Source organism: Chenopodium quinoa, unplaced genomic scaffold (genome assembly GCF_001683475.1).
Source record: "Chenopodium quinoa cultivar QQ74 unplaced genomic scaffold, ASM168347v1, whole genome shotgun sequence".
Classification (NCBI taxonomy): domain Eukaryota; kingdom Viridiplantae; phylum Streptophyta; class Magnoliopsida; order Caryophyllales; family Amaranthaceae; genus Chenopodium; species Chenopodium quinoa.
Window position 1 is genome coordinate 1,687,885 of NW_018743074.1, and position 16,648 is coordinate 1,704,532.

A 16,648-nucleotide genomic window follows, 5' to 3' on the forward strand; every position below is an offset into this window, starting at 1 on the left:
TCAATCTTTAAAGTTTTGTCATATGCCTGAAACCTCAAATTAGGCCTATATATTAAGCCCATCCTAATAATTAATAGAGTTTAAACTGACCACTAATTGGACAAAAGCCCTGTTCGGCCTGGCCAATAGCAACTTCAAGGCTATAACGTGTTCTATCAAACTAAAACAATTTTACTATTTGTTTATAGGTTTTATTTTTTTTGCCCTATAATAAACAACACAAATTAGCTAATTGAATTATCATTAGATTTTTTAACTCTAGCTAATTTGGGCTCTGGTGATGCCTTATATAATTAAAATCCTTATTTTTAATTTATGATGAATAATATGAAGTATGTTATATGGTTATTGGCTTAGTGGTTGACACTTTAGGCTCTGTTATTTTAAGCTGATGTGGTCTGCTCTGTTGAGCCTTGCTCTGCTTAGTATTAATAGTCTGCTCTGTTCTGCTGACACCTACTCTGCTTTGTTGAAATCTGCTCTGCTCTGCTCAGAAGCTCAAAAGAACAAGGCCTTAGTTTTTGAATTTGAAATTGTAGTTTTAAATCTTATAAAATTCATAAAGATTCATGTAACAACAAAGCTTGTCTGAGAATGTTTTTTTTAATATATAGTATGAATTTCAATTAGAATCAAATTTCACTTCTTGAAACCTAAATCTATCGAGTCTGATAATTGTTTTGTTTATTTTGTTACCTTTGCTGTATTCATTAAGTAAAGTGACAAATTATAGGTAAATTTTGTTAAAGGAGGGTTTTAAGATAGATTTTGTATGAGACTTGTTTGTGTTGACGAGTAGCAGAGCTATCATGTCTTCAAATAAAGATCCTTTTTATGTAAGCCTATGTGTAGATGGCCTTGTTGCCATTGCAACATCAATATCATATACCGATATAGATATACTATATACTCATTGCCTAAATCATTATTTAACTACCATAATCAAATAAATGAGGTAAATAGAACCCTACCTCCCCAAACACCCTCAATTAATAAGATTCAAACTTTTAATATATTACCAGAATCATAGTTGTAATTACTCATTGCATTCCATATCAGTCAATAAGTAAAATCTAACACATTGTACGATGTATATTATATTAAAAACACTCTAAGATAAAGTTAAAAGTAACACAAACTAAAATGTACTCCGACATATGAGTAACACATGTTCTACTACCTATATGCATCATCCTTTAATGATATAACTCACTTATAAACATACCATAAACGTAACACTCGAATCACACATGTATACTCGAATGTACTCCATATCCATTTATTCATCCACCAAACAACCATAAAATTTACTACAAGTACTACATAGTTGAACTTGAAGTCTTCTTCAAACTCCAAGACCTCTAACCCCACGGTCAAGTTTGAAAAACTAAAAAAAAAAAAATGAACTACATGCCAAAAGAATTGAAGTTCCTTTACTAAAACCAACAGCTTAGGAATAGTAATTCCTTAAGTAATCCTCCCCAGTGGATCGGGTGTAGGCACCATGGAATAGGGCCTACGCACAAGTTATTGAATACTTGTTGATAGCACGTTGTGAGTGTGCTTTGGCATTGTGAGTATATATAGAAACTTAAGTAGAGGAGTCGCCACCGAGCTTTTAAGGGAAGCTCACGAAACCCGATCATCAAGCTCGAAGGCTAATATAACGAATCCATAGTTATGTCGTGCACCAGATCATGGATTCGGGGACGAGGGTAAGGGCTAAGTAGTGCGCAAAGCCCCCCGCATCGAGCGGCCTTTACTTGATTTCATATGCTATTTCATCGTTATAACATTTGAACAACATAAATATTTCCAAATTAAGCCCTAGAAAGCAAGTAATTATTATTACTAGGCATGTTTGAATTAATGCACACAAAGTCTAATTTGAGTGACCACTTGAAATTAATTTGATTCAAGGAATCTAAATCCGGTCAGTTCAAAATTATCTGACTTTAATGTGATTGCAATTAACAGGTCTTAATTAAAATAAAAGTAAAAGTGTGAAATAAAACAAAGAAACAAATAAATATGTGGATGTTTCTACTATGGTTATCCTTAAAAACACCACGACTATTCTTAAATTCTATTGGTTGATTTTATTTTTTTTTTTCCTTTAAATGCTTGGTCAAACCTCTTTTGTATTTTTTTTTCTATTTTTACTTCTTTTTCTTTTTTCCAAAAATAAATTTTGATTTTTCGAAAATCTTATTTTATTATCATAATTATCTTATTAAAATTAGGGGAGGATCTTCATTGGGGCTCATAGGGATTCGTCCCCTATAATTTTTGTAAGAGTTTCTAGACGTACGTGATAAAAATATTATGTCAAGTGACAAATCAAGCAACTTTTCAAGTGAGTTCAAATAAATGAAAATCAATTAATCTAACATAGATACTTTTACTACTTATTTTTTTAAAAAAAATAAAAATTTAAAGTTATTTTTATCGAGAATTTAAATTTTTAAGCTCGAATCATAATATTACAAATTTACTCGGATTTCATAACTCACAATTTATCAACTCCAAATCCAAAATGGTACGTATTTTTAAATTACATTATTTTTGTACATATATTGTACATGTGTCGTACTATGTTGTTTGCATCTATTGACCCATATAAGTTTGTGTAAATTAATATTTTTAATCAAACTCGCATATTGTTTCCTTATAGTGATTAATTATTTAATTATCATATTTTAATTGTATGTAACAAAAAAGTTAAGTGGGGTCAATTGACTTCATTGCTTTAAACTTGACTTCGGTCAGATTATTGTATTTTGTTAATAGTTAGATATCTATAATTTTAATTAGAATTTATTAAAGTTCAAAACTTGGCCCCCATATATACCTTTTAGTTTAAGATCCGCCACTGATTAAAATCACTTTTTAATTAAAATCATAATGTCATCAAAATAAAATAAAACTTAAAAAGTGATTTTAATAAAATAATTATGAAAATAAAAATAAGATTTTCAAAAAATCAGAAATTATTTTTTGGAAAAAAGAAAAAGAATTAAAAATAGAAAGAAAAAAAAAGATAAAAAAAGGTTTGACCAAGCAATTCAAAAAAAAAAGGAAATATCAACCAATATGATTTAAGAATAGTCATGGTCATTTTAAGGATGACCATAGTAGAATTTTTGAATTTAGTTTATTTATTTTCAACTCTTTGAAATATGCCCTAAGTGGCCGAGTATTGTCAAATGTTTTTCGTATACCCATAGCCTATGATACTAACTTCTTGACAAAACTACTTGTTAGTGTCAAACAATCTAAACTCCAAAGTGGCGGAATGAATGAAACTGTGCGAAATTACAAATTAATCATTGATGAGATTACCAACAATGGCATGCAACACTCAATCTCCAACTCATTAACCACCATCACTCACAACTTCCTTAATTTATTCCCTTTAAAAAACCTACACATTCTCACCTTATTCATCGTCATTTTCAACACATATCGATCGTTGAAAAGAAGGTGGATTCTCATGTCACATACCGTACGTTGCTGCGTGCACTCAAAAAATTGTGAATATAATATTCTCCTATTATGAGCGAGTAAGAATTAATTAAAGAAGATCTTCCATACAATGGGATTACCAGAACAGTAAATTAGTCCACTATAATAATATTATGATCCCTAATTATGGATAATATTCCCCTATTAGTAGTGATAGTTTCAAATGAATGACTAGTGGTCCACGTACTATCTGACAAGATGATCCTTCTTTCTTTTTTGATTATGGCTTGCAACATAGTTCATATTTCATTGTAGCTTGTATATATAGGCCAGCCTATTTAGTTATTTTACGTTGTATGTATAAGCATTTTACACGTGCGTGCACACAAAAAAAAAAAAAAAAAGAAAAAAAAAACCTAAAAAATACATTTCTTACATCTACACTAAGGTATTGTTTGATTGCCCTTGATTTCCATAGGCAATCAAATTTCCCATGAATTTCGTTTTGGCCATGTTGTTTAGTTGACATTATAAAGTAAAAATGGAGGAAATCACAGCTCATGGGGATTTTCATTTCCCGCAAAACATGAGAATTTATTTACCCACCCCACTCTTGGTCATTCACAATTCCCATGATTTACAAATTTCCATTTGACAAACAAACAAAATTAATTCCTAGAAATTTCATAGGGAAATAATTTCCCATGTATTAGAACTTTACATGGGAATTTATTTCCTATGCCAACCAAATAAGGCTTAAAAGAGCTACTCATGGAGTTGTCAAGAGCCGCAAAATGTATCTAGTGGTGCATGATAATGCTGGTTATGGCGTCCTTTTTTTATTCATCCAACTGTGTGCTTAAGTACTGTCGCATTTGAATTTTATGAAATCAAGTACTCAGACTTCATAACCCAAGTGTGAAATCAGCTCGCTAGCTCAGCGAAAACATGTGAGATACAGACAACGCCAAATAATCCAGCAAAAGGTGCGATGTATGTGTGGGTGAAGCTCAAAACTAACAGCAAAGAGGTCTCCTTGGGAATAAATGTCACAAATGTGTATATTTTAGGGTATCAAGATAGTCACAATGGAAAAATCCGTGCCAATTTGTTTAAGGATACTCTAGCAGCTGACGCTAAGGAGCTATTCCCTAATGCCGCTATAACGGTAACCTTTTCTTTTACTGGCAATTATTTAGATCTCGTGCGACGATCGATTTCGGGCACCAATAGAGCGACAATTGAATTAACATACATTTGATTCACATCCCCCATCAAATATCCAAATCAACATGCATTTTAAATACACTTAAAATGTATAGACTAATGTGGCAATAATATGTCATAATAATTACAGCGACTCAATATTACACATTTGCTAATGCTACAAATTACATACACTCATATTTTACTTTATTATAAACATAACATAAATGTAACACCTGAATCATATACTTTACCTCCGTTTTTTTTAGTTGACACGTATTTTTTTTAGGAAGTTTATTTTTAGTTGATACGTTTCCTTTTTGGGTAAGTTTTTTTACCTTGCATTTATTAGTGTACCCCACTTGCTTTATCATTCTCTCTCCTCTTCTTAATATGTGTGTCTAAATTGAATGCGTCAACTAAATAGAAATGCAAGAAGTATATTATAAGAGCATCCACAATGGTTGCATAAAAGGACTTGCTTGCAAATTCTAAATAATTAAAGCTATATGCTAGCCATTGTGGAGCTACATAGGTTGTAGCTAAGGCCAAACTACACAGAGCTATATAGTTTCACTCAACCCAATACACATATATTGATTTGTTTAATGTTTTTTATGTATTTTTTATTTTTTTTTTTATTTTTTTTTTTATGTATGATGTTGCAATCCAAAACTACATGTACATGTAGCTAGTCATTGTAGAATAAATATATGATATATATACACTCGAATGTACTCGATACCCATTTTATTCATCCACCAAACAACCATATTATTTACTATTCGTACAAGTACTACCGTAGTTGAAGTCTTGTTCAAACTCTAAGACCTCTAACCCCACGGTCAAGTTTGAAAAACCAAAAAAAAATAAAAATAAAAAAATAAAATAAAAAACTCTCCCATCTCGAGACAGTAAGCAACGAGTAGAATGACATGCCAAGAGAATTCAAGTTCCTTTACTAAAACCAACAGCTTACTGGCTGTTGCCACGTTTCATCACTACTTAACTTCAAACCTCCTCCAAAGTATCCAATCCCCATTTTCTTTTTTGAAAAAAATAAAAAAAAAATTTATCATCTTTGCCATTAATTATGTGTCGCACGATTTAATTTCACTTTCATTTTCAGTTTTAGGGTACACAAACACAATAGACTGATATACTCTACATTTTTACCTGGGCTTTTTCCCTTTTTCTTTAAACCTCTATTCTCTCTGTTTTGCTTTAAGCTGCAATACCAGAACACTTGAACAAGAAGACGAAGATTTTGCAAACTCAACTGATTTTCAACTTCGCTTTTTACCTCATTAACAAGTAACTTCATCACCCAGATCTTTTTATTGTCTCTTATTTGTTATTTATTTTGTTTTTTTTGTTGTTTATCTGAATTGAAGTTTTAATTTTTGAGTTATTTTTTGTTTATTGCCAGTATTTAGTCTTGGTATATCAGTGCAATGGTGATTCTTGATTTTTTAATTTCTGGGGTTTACAGATTAGCGTTAACTTTATGTCTGTATATGTTTAAACTCGGGAAGAATTTGAAGTTGTTTATATGGGTTTTAAATTTGGTTGTAGTAGTAATTTTACCCAGAAATTGAATTGGTAAATGCGTGGAATGTTGAGATTGCAGGCCTTTGTTTTGATTAAGTTACTAAGCAGTCAACGATAATCCCGTATAAGGGATTAATTTCCCAGAAATGGGTTGATTTATAGATCCGACATTGGCTTGTTCGTTCAATTATAAGGTAGTTTTTGGATGGATTGTACTTTTCATCCATTTTTTCATTTTATTTTGTGGTTTGGAATTGTTTGTTTGCTACATGTTTTTTTTGCACTTCATATGTATTACTGTTGAGTTGGCGCTATGGGCTCAAATCCTGGGAGCATTTTGAAGGTGACAATGGCTATAGCCAAATCAAAGTTTCGATTTATTATTCGTGTGCTAGTGGAAATGAATATCTTCAACGAAAGATGGTGACAATTGACAACTTTGTGAATACAAATTTCATGCTATCATTCTTGTACTGTTGCAAATAAGCTGTGTTGTGTTAGATATTGCTTGCTTTTTTGTGAAAAAGTGTCATCATACAACATGCAATTCGTTACTTATTGACGAGGTTCATGAGTTGATCACAAATTTTAAGCTGACTATGCTAGGAAGCTAGAATTTTAGGGCTTTTGCTACTTACCCATGAACACTTTAATGCTCTCATTGTAAGAATGTCTTGCAGTCATCACTTAGCTAGTTAGCTGACAACAATAAGGCTTTGCTGCTGTTGTAGTTTTGTAATTGAATTCTAAATTGTGCTAATGAGAATAATTCCACCTTTAATTTGTTTATGGTAAAATATACATTATTCTTATGCATATTCCCTATAAAGCTCAAACTTAAGCAGCTTCGATAGAGCATGCTTGCTTATGAGAAACTGGAATTTTATTTAAGGATCATTAATCAATTCAAATTATGTTCTTGGGCCTTTATTTTTGAAGCACCTTGACATTCACACATTATTTTTAATGAATAAAATTCCTAATGCACATTGTGTCTCTACTGCTGAAGGTTATTTGTTGGTTTTTTGAACTTCTTTCATCAACTCTTTTTTTTTCTATCTTGTGTCTAAGCAACATTACTTATAGTCATCTTCATAACTATTTTCAACATTCTATTTTAACATTATGTTAATGGGTCATTGACTACTTTGGTAAGGCTGTTTAAGCTAACCCTTTACTTTGCCTTGGACAGGAGCCTTTTTAGAGGCACTGGGTTGATTCTTATGCTGATGCTGGTATTCATTAACTACTAAGTGACATTGCAAATGACCATAAACCTTGCAAAATTGAATTTACTATCAACTGTATACAATAACTTATAAATCTTGAGTCCCCTGTACTTGGTGTTTGCCTCCCGATCTAAATCTGCATCTGGTCACAAAACAATATTCACGAGAAATTGACGTGGAGCTATACATCATTTTTCTCTGTGGTTGATAATGAAGTATTTAATAACTGATGATAAATGCATGAATTATTCTCCGTATTGTCACATTTGATGACTCAAGCTTTCCTCATGATAGATGAAAGGAGCTTGGACAAATAGGAGCAAGATATGTAGGGATGTAGGAAAAGAGAGGGAGAGTTCAGTGTACTTTTTCTGGATTTCCTGGTAATGGAGATTGTTGCTCATGCTTAGAAGGTCTTCTTTGCCTCTGCAAGAATCATGAAGAGGATGGGGGGTCATTTTTATATGATTTAATATTAATCCTGGAGCATTTTGGAAGAATAAACAGTGAAAGTTGTGTAGATCCACGTCAAGAATTGCTCTCATGGTCCGCTTCACAGTTTGGGCATTGCTTTTCTGTGCTGTTTTGTTGAAGCTACTTTTTGAAGAAACTTTTTTTATTAGATGATCGGTGTTTAATGTCCTCTTATGCCCTCATTGATAAGTATTTCTGTTGTATGTAGAGAAATTGCTGCTAAATAGACGCATTGCAGAGATGGCTGGCCGTGCCTCCCGCACAATTTATGTTGGTAATCTTCCCCTGGATGTAAAGGAATGGGAGCTTGAAGATCTATTTTACAAGGTTCTGTTTTCATCTTCAACTTAAATATGTTCAGATATTTTGAATTCATGGTAGTTATCTAGTGTAATCTTTGTATATAAATTCAACAACCTTTAGTTGGGAGATTTTATAATTCTCATAGTAACCAAAAAGTTATAATGGACTAGTTCTTGCATGAAGTTTAACATTCTAAGAGATAATGTACCTCTTGCTGCAATGATATGAGTGCAGCATCTCCTATCCTAGTCAAATGTCTGAATCAGTAGATATCTCAATGATAAACCTTGATGCTGTGTAGATCTCTGTTGACTATTCTGCTAGTGACTATTGTTAATCTCATTGAATTAGTTTCTATATATTGCACATGGGAAATGGGACACTGCCAGGTTATTTTTGGCTTTTGTATCTGTGTTCATATGTGTGCAAGCTTTTGCAAATTCTATTGTGGTTATCTCATTGTATTAGTTGTTACTCTTCATTGTACTTCGTAGCATGGAATTCTAGCGTGTCAAGTGCAGTGCCAGCCCAAACAAAACTTTATTATTTTCAAGAAATACTGTATTTTCATTGATGTGCACCAATCTGCTTTGCTTTTTTTTAAATATATACTGAATTCTTAAGATATGTTTTCCTCTTACTGCAGTATGGTCGTATCGTAGATATCGAAATGAAGCTTCCGCCACGCCCTCCAGGCTATTCATTTGTGGAGGTATTCCCATCATTTTCACATACATACATCGTTGAGCTGATCAGCCAGGGTCAGGAACCAATAAAGGGCTCTCACCTTGGCCTATTGGAGGCCTGCCCAGTGTTAGCATTCAGATCAATGTCCCAGATGTATCCTTAGCTCGCTATTCTGCAGTTTCTTATACTGTTGTTTCTTTCTTACAGTTTGAGGATCCTAGGGATGCTCAAGAAGCAATTAGGGGTCGTGATGGCTATAACTTTGATGGTTGTCTTCTGAGGGTACATGTCACCTAATAAACATACATGTTTTACTTGCTGCTACGTTTTCAATATGTTCAGACCTAAGTAGTTCATTATTCAGGTTGAGTTGGCTCATGGAGGTAGAGGCAGGTCCCCTGTTGGCCGACGTGGTGGTGGTGGTGGTGGGGGTGTAGGTGCAGGTGGTGGGGGTGGAGGTGGAGGTGGGCAGTTTGGTGCTTCTCGTCGTTCTGAGTTTCGAGGTATACCAAATAATTTGGATACTATCCTTTTGCTTTCTATACTTTCTTTTGGGAATTTGGGGGGGGGGGTTGTTTAGAAGTGATAGCAGCATAGCTTGGACTTTTAGTGAGGATATCAAAAATCATTGGTAATGTGGTCAAGTGTAAAGTTTAGTGTTGTGCAAAAACTTGTTTGCCACATCTTTGAACCTTACTTATTTCTCTCCTGTGTGGGTTGTTAACACGTGTTCTTATTTATGTAGTAATTGTGCGTGGACTGCCACCTTCAGCTTCATGGCAAGATCTAAAGGTGTGTAAATTGACTTTTTTCCTTTTCTTTTCACCAATGTCTAATTGCTCTGGTGTCACAGATTCTCACTGTTACTTTGTCTTGTAGGACCATATGCGTAAGGCTGGGGATGTCTGCTTTGCCCAAGTTTTCCGTGATGGTGAAGGTATGCTATATCTTTTTCTAGTTTATCCTTCAGTGTTGTCTTTTTCTTAAATTTTCCTAAAGAAATAGGGTAACCTCTGAAGTTCTATCTAATGGACATCTTGATCTTAATTTCTAGATGCTGATGATGGATCACCGAGTAAAATGTAATGTGTAAATCCTATCACGATTTTATTTCCTTGTCTAGACTTGAGGCGTGATACGTTATTTTATTTTATTTTATTTCTCTTTACATAATTTTAAACCCTCCTTAACCTACCTGAAAAGATTTATAGAATAAAAGATCAGTATTTAGGTGAATAGCTTTGCTATATTTTAAGGTGAGTGAATGTCAGGAATTACATTACTTATAGCTATGTTCTTGCTCACTTTGAGTCTACTTAAGTTTTTCTCCACAAATTCTTATGCTCAAATTTGTTGTCTGTATATAGTGTGCTTCAGTCAAAAAAATTATTTGTTCTAATGAGTCAATCATGTGTAATTTGATCCTTATGTTCTTCAACAAGAAATTATTCCAAAATCAGTGCTTGTTGAGGTGTAGGTTTCATTGATAACTATCATTTGTGAAATAATAATATTGTTTCAGGTATGATGGGAATGGTTGACTACACTAATTACGAGGACATGCAATATGCTGTAAGTATCAAGAGTATTCCGAATTTCTGATAGTCAATGGTAATAAAGTAATGATATTCTATCTTAACACTGATAAATTTTACACAGATCCGGAAGCTAGATGACACTGAATTTCGTAATCCTTTCTCAAAGTCTTACATTCGGGTAAATTTCCTTTACTATAGTAGTAATTACAGATTTTTATGATTAATTTTCGATTTACTTATTTGCCATCAGGCCATAAAAACACATTGCTGTCAATAGCAAATGTCTTGTCTTTGGTTTTTGGCCTATTGGTTTAGGAATTCTCTTTGTTAAAAATTATAACCAATGACTGTATGTCCTTTTGACTGTTATTGCTTTCATTTTACTATGCATGCATTACCCTTAGAGAGGTTGGGACATGTATTGTGGATCTTGATGTGATAAGGAGAAAACATAAACGTAGCCACTTAGGCACATGCCTCTTGTTAATCTAACATGAAGGATGTTTGTCTGTAGGAGCTGATTTAATTCTGAAAGGTATAGTTGAATCTTTACACTATTCATCTTCTTCATTCCCTATTTTCTGAAACCCACTTGACAGATAAAAGCTTACGAGGGTAGTCCACAAAGGAGCAGAAGCAGGAGTAGAAGCAGGACCCCTATCCGAGATAGAAGCAGGACCCCTATCCGAGATAGAAGCAAGAGTGTAGGAAAGAGCCCAAGGTAACGTGCTAATGATATATTGGCGATTCAGATCTATTTTGGCACCCTTGTTTGCTTATCAAGTTCATTGTCTGGTGTCTACAAAGAATGACATGATTATATATGTAACCAGACCTGCTCCAAGATCTAGGTCTGCATCCCCTGCACAGCCAACTAGGTACTGTATTTCAATTTTGATCCTAGATAATCAGCATATTATAATAAAACATTGTTTTATTTTTAAACTTCTTTCCTTCTGTTGTTGATCTAGGTCAAAGTCTGCTTCTCCGCTCTAGACAAATGCCTCATATTCAAGGTAAAATACCTATAGTGCTATTAAATGGTATTTTACATACAATTTGATGATCAAATAGATCATCTTATTCATATTACTGAGTATTGTTGACTGCTAAATAGAATGTCAGAGTAGTAGAATTAGTACTAGGGATGGATCAATTAATGGATGATAAAAGTAATGTTATTTCTATGCAAACAACAAAGCCGAGTTAAGGGTGTGACATGCATTACAACTATCTAAATGTTTATATAATGTCCAAGAAACCCTAGCTCAGCTTCTGCAGTATCTTGAGAGTAAACATGTTTACAGTAGAAGCAGACTGGCGTAGAAGACTTGAAATAAGAGCTTGGTACTATATCTGTTGTAGACAGGCATAAAAGCTGCTTTTCTGCAAGTCATGGGTTGCAAAATGACTAAGGACAACTGGACAAGTGTTCATGATAAATGAGTCTTGCTATGTTTGAGAAACATAGTTCATTTGTAAACATGCTTGATGAGTTAATGATGCATAGGTAATTTTTTGTTCTGGAACTAATGATGCATAGGTAGTTGAATTCTGGTTTCTTTGACGTTATGCTATCTGAAGTATTCACCATCTAATTTGCATATAAACATAGCTATTGTACGTTGCCCTGAACCTTATTTCTGCCTAACAACAGGGCCTGCATTACTATGGATTAACTTTGGTGACTCTCATCAGGAGATGGGAATAAGGGATGGTGAAAATCGCTCTACTTTGGCTTACCATCTCAGAAAGTAATGAACGTGTAGTAATGTAGTTATGAAGCATTGTTGTGGCAAACGATATGTAGCTTTGATTTGTACTTGGATATCATGGTGACTTTGTTGCCATGTAATGTAGTTTAGGTATCCTAGTTGCATCGTAGGCAGGTCGTACGTGTTGTCGCTGACAACCTTTGCCTGCATTAGAGAGCTAGCACTTCTAATATGCTAGGTTGTTGAACCTTGCCATTGTACACATGAGACTCGAATTTATGCCTTTGGGAATTTGGACAAGTTTACATTTTTACTTTGTTTTCTGATTTAAATTTTTGAATGGATTTCATTGTAGTGGTAAACTTTTCAGTCCCATGATTTAATGGATAAATAATATCAAAATTTTGAGATGTATCATGCTTGATGTTGTTTTACTAATATGTTTCGAAAGAACAATGAATTTATTTACAATCAAATTATAAGGGTTAAATATTTGTAATAGAAAGTTAAATTAGTTTATTCTTAATTGTATTTACTATCCTCCTGCTTCCATGGTTCAGGAAAATGTGTCAGATATAGTAGACAAAAGAAAAGTGAAGTCATATACAATAGCATTTTTTACATGAATTTCCACCATCGAATTCTCGTATTTTTAATGATCTGAGAAGCAATATAACCAAGAATTTATCTTCAGCTCATCTTGTGTGCACTGAGTGCCTAATAAGCGACTCTCTGGTGTTTAAAGCCAACCATTTTCAACTGATTTTGTATGTGTGTGTGTGCGCTCGTGTGTTTTATATGTTTTAAGCGACTTTTATAAAATAAACATTATGCTCTAAATTAGCCATGAATTTCGACCTTGATTTGTCTCCTTATACCAGTGACCAAACAAAGGATCTAACTTCAACTCAACGTATGCTGTTGTGAATTGCTTGATAAATTCCAACTAATTGAACTAATCATTCAAAAATGTTAGCCTAGAGAATGAGTTGCTTTGATCCCTTCTTGAAGTGCCAAAATCTTTAATCTCTACATTGTAATGTAGTTCCTTCAAAGTTGTACTTAAAGACATTAAAGTAATTTTGGGCAAGGCGGATGCAGATGTTGATCCCTTTTTTTCCCTCTACCTCATCCTATCTTCAAATAACATTTTCAACCTTATGATAAGATAACAACAAGTATAAAATTTCTCCTCATCCTTGCGACCTTGCCCCAACGAGTACAAATACAATACAAGTGTAACAGTGTGGATACAAATGTACAATTATCACCCATAAAATGTTTATTTATTTTCACCGTAACAGTGTGGATGCACATCAGGTTCTAAACTCACGTTACTGATAATCAAAATTATGAGCAGAGTTATGATATATTAATAGTCACTTACTCATATACTCGCAAAATCATTAAAATAACTTATTATACCGTTCAATTAATAAAATGTTTATGAGTTAAACAGCAACATGTCATCGAAGATTTCTCCTATAGTCCTATACTCCTATGCTAAACCAAATTTTATCATGATTAGAACATCCAATGATTCTTGTTAAAAAAAAAAACCTTAATTGGATAATTAAAAAAAATTGACGTGTCATCGAAGATTTTAATGGGCCTAAACCTTGTTTAATGGGCTCTGATTTGTTAAGGCCCTTTAAAAAGTCCACAACACAAAAGAAGACCTACCGCAATAAAAGCTTCAAAACCCTGAGAAATCATCTTATAAATAGCCACTTACTTCTTTTTGCTTCAAAACCCTAGTTGCTCTCCATTGTAGCCGCGTGCAAGCAGGAACATTCATCTTCTTCCTTTGGTAATTCTCTCTCTTCTCTTCTTCAATTTCTTCGATTTAATCTCCAGTTTCTTTGATTAATCTTCTTATTCATGTTTTTGTATTTTTCTGGAAATTGTTTTTGCAGAGATTTTTGTGTTTTTCGTTACAAAACTCAATTAACAATGTCGGTCGGAGAACTCGCTTGCACTTACGCCGCTCTTATCCTCCACGACGACGAAGTCGCCGTCACTGTAATGTTCTGCTCATTTACTAATTTTTCGATTTGATTTTGTTATTTTGATAGTGCTTTATGATCGCAATTCATCGTGTTGTGTATATAATAATTTTTAGATTTAAAATTTGGAAGACTTTGATTTCATTTACAATGATTTTGTTGCTAATTTAATTGGAATTTTTTGCAATTTGTTGATTGTATTATACCTGTGTTTTGGTTTGATGATTTTGGAGTTAATAATGGTTAGGTATTCGTATTTTCTCTTGTTTTGCTCGTCAATTTGAGATTTTGTGTTATACATTGTTACCTGTTTGTTTGGATCTTCTTATACTGCAAGAGCTCTTAACTGGTTGCTTTAAGCAGGAATTCAATTCTAAGATTTATTCTACCTTTGTATGTATTAAGAAAGTGTTAAACAATTTACGTTGAGACTAGTAGTACTAGGTTTTAGAATTTAGGTTATGCTGATTTTATTACCTATCTATTATCTATTAGAAGGATTAAGAACTTTTTAAACAGTTGGCGAGAGTTAAACATTTAGGTTATGTTGATGTTGTTATCTAGGACTTTTGCCAATTGTTTGTCTTCGTTAAGCACGTCTGATTCCTTTATATGCCGCAAGAGTACTATTCTCAATGAATTATCAATCATCTAGGTAATGGTTTCAATGAATTATCAATCATCTAGGACTTTTGCCAATTGTTATCTAGGTAATGGTTTCAATGAATTATCAATCATCTATTCTTTAGTGTGCTGATTCCTTTATATGCTGCAAGAGTACTATTCTCCAGTTCTCCCCATAATTGATTACTTTGAAGCTATTAATCTGGTATAATATTCGGAGTATGGACTATTGTTGGTAGGAGTAACGATTGAAATTGTTATTCTAGCAGTTTAATTGATTGTTTATTGTAAATTAGAAGTGCAATTCATCTATTGGTTGGTGTAAAATTTATACCTAAATATTTGTCTTTTTATCCTACTTTATTGAAATTAAAATTATTTTAAACAGGTATTTTAGAATAATGCATTATAGTTTGGGTTATCTCTATTACCAAATTGTTTAGCATTGTGAATTTGTAATATGTTCTTGGCAATTTTTGATATTTTTTTTTGGTGCTCATATGTTCAAGTATAATATAGCTTTATGTGCTCATGAGAATTCCATTTTGTTTGCAGTCTGAGAAGATTGCCACTCTTGTTAAAGCAGCTGGCATTGATTGCGAGTCTTTCTGGCCAAATTTGTTTGCCAAGCTAGTTGAGAAGAGGAGCATTGAGGATCTCATCATGAATGTAGGTGCTGGTGGAGGTGCTGCCCCTGCTGCTGCCGTTGCAGGTGGTGCTGCAGCTGCCCCTGCTGCTGAAGAGAAGAAGGAAGAGAAGAAGGTATATATTTTTTTATTCTGTTAGCTTTTTCCTTGTGGCAATGCTTGTAGAATTTTGGCTAAATATGTTTGATATATTTTATCCTCTCAGGAGGAACCCAAGGAAGAGAGTGATGATGACATGGGATTCAGCTTGTTCGACTAAGCTGCAAGGCACCTGTCTTTTTCGTTGTCGTAGTTAATTAGTATGATGACATTAGTTACAATTTTCAAGAGATCTATGTTAATTTTCTTTTTGTGTACGTTGGGAGATCAGACATGTTGAGATTTTGCTATTGTTACTATTATGTGGAGTCATCTACTCTTTTGAATACAAAGTAATCTAGTGATTTTTGGCCCTTCCATAATATGGTGGCTTCCTTATGTTAGGGTAATTTCATGTTGCATATATGCTTGTTTTTATTTAATTTTTTGCCCTTTAACGTATTTCCAGAAAGGCAATCTATTTCAACAATGCCTATGTGTACTAGTATTACTTTCCTCACCAATTTTTCAACAATTAAAACGCAATTTGTGAATTTTTATTTGTTTGATGATTTTTGCGAAAATATGGTTGGTGAACCAATTTTAGTTATTGCGTTGGCTGTTAAAGTCTGTGATCATTAACTGAAATAATTACTCCGTATATTGTTCGGACTTAAAATTTACAGAATTACAGATCATGATTGTAGAGATTATTAGATTATAGGCAATGAAGCTGTGTGACAAATGTCAACTTGGCGACATTGAACTTATTTTTGCTGAAACGAAAGAGTACTTCTACATAACCATACAAGTAGTATTTCAGGGAAATCCAGGGAAATCACCTGACAGTAAATGAGTAGTTGTATACAATTACCTGCCTCTTGAAATCACCTGACAGTAAATGAGTAGTTGTATACAATTACCTGCCTCTTGAAATCACCTGACAGTATACCAGATACTGAAAAATCAATGGCAATTCCGAGCAATTGAAGCTCAAGCCAAATTTGACATTGAGACAACAAGAACTCAGCGTTCATTGACTTCAGGCTCATAAGTTCACACGCTGAAACAGGCTGTCCTACTAGCTCAAACCAAGATCAGCAAACTCGTTTATTCTTTTTATAA

The 16,648-nt window shown here is 33.4% G+C and overlaps 2 protein-coding genes and 1 pseudogene across 6 annotated transcripts; all 3 read left to right on the plus strand.

The window, feature by feature from the left end:
- The first annotated feature begins 4,236 nt into the window (after positions 1-4,236).
- LOC110731498 lies at positions 4,237-6,139 on the plus strand (annotated as a pseudogene).
- LOC110731650 (serine/arginine-rich splicing factor SR34A-like) lies at positions 5,329-12,500 on the plus strand. 5 transcript variants are annotated; one of them, XM_021911525.1, is made up of 14 exons: positions 5,330-5,985; positions 7,415-7,457; positions 8,134-8,252; positions 8,875-8,940; positions 9,123-9,197; positions 9,280-9,418; positions 9,661-9,707; positions 9,795-9,852; positions 10,438-10,487; positions 10,575-10,631; positions 11,053-11,174; positions 11,287-11,331; positions 11,425-11,469; positions 12,111-12,500. In XM_021911525.1, the coding sequence occupies exons 3-13, from the start codon at positions 8,166-8,168 to the stop codon at positions 11,447-11,449; spliced, it is 771 nt and encodes a 256-aa protein (XP_021767217.1). In that variant the 5' UTR covers positions 5,330-5,985; positions 7,415-7,457; positions 8,134-8,165; the 3' UTR covers positions 11,450-11,469; positions 12,111-12,500. The 5 variants fall into 5 exon arrangements, 4 of the variants coding, with proteins under 4 accessions (XP_021767217.1, XP_021767218.1, XP_021767214.1 ...); XM_021911526.1 differs by lacking the exon at positions 7,415-7,457 and adding an exon at positions 7,746-7,997; XM_021911522.1 differs by lacking the exon at positions 7,415-7,457 and having other exon boundaries at positions 5,332-5,985.
- Positions 12,501-13,850: 1,350 nt separating this feature from the next.
- On the plus strand, positions 13,851-15,933 carry LOC110731653 (60S acidic ribosomal protein P1-like). The gene is made up of 4 exons (XM_021911529.1): positions 13,851-13,978; positions 14,085-14,190; positions 15,354-15,560; positions 15,651-15,933. Exons 2-4 carry the CDS (start codon positions 14,122-14,124, stop codon positions 15,702-15,704), a joined length of 330 nt encoding a protein of 109 aa, XP_021767221.1. The 5' UTR covers positions 13,851-13,978; positions 14,085-14,121; the 3' UTR covers positions 15,705-15,933.
- The last annotated feature ends 715 nt before the right edge of the window (positions 15,934-16,648 follow it).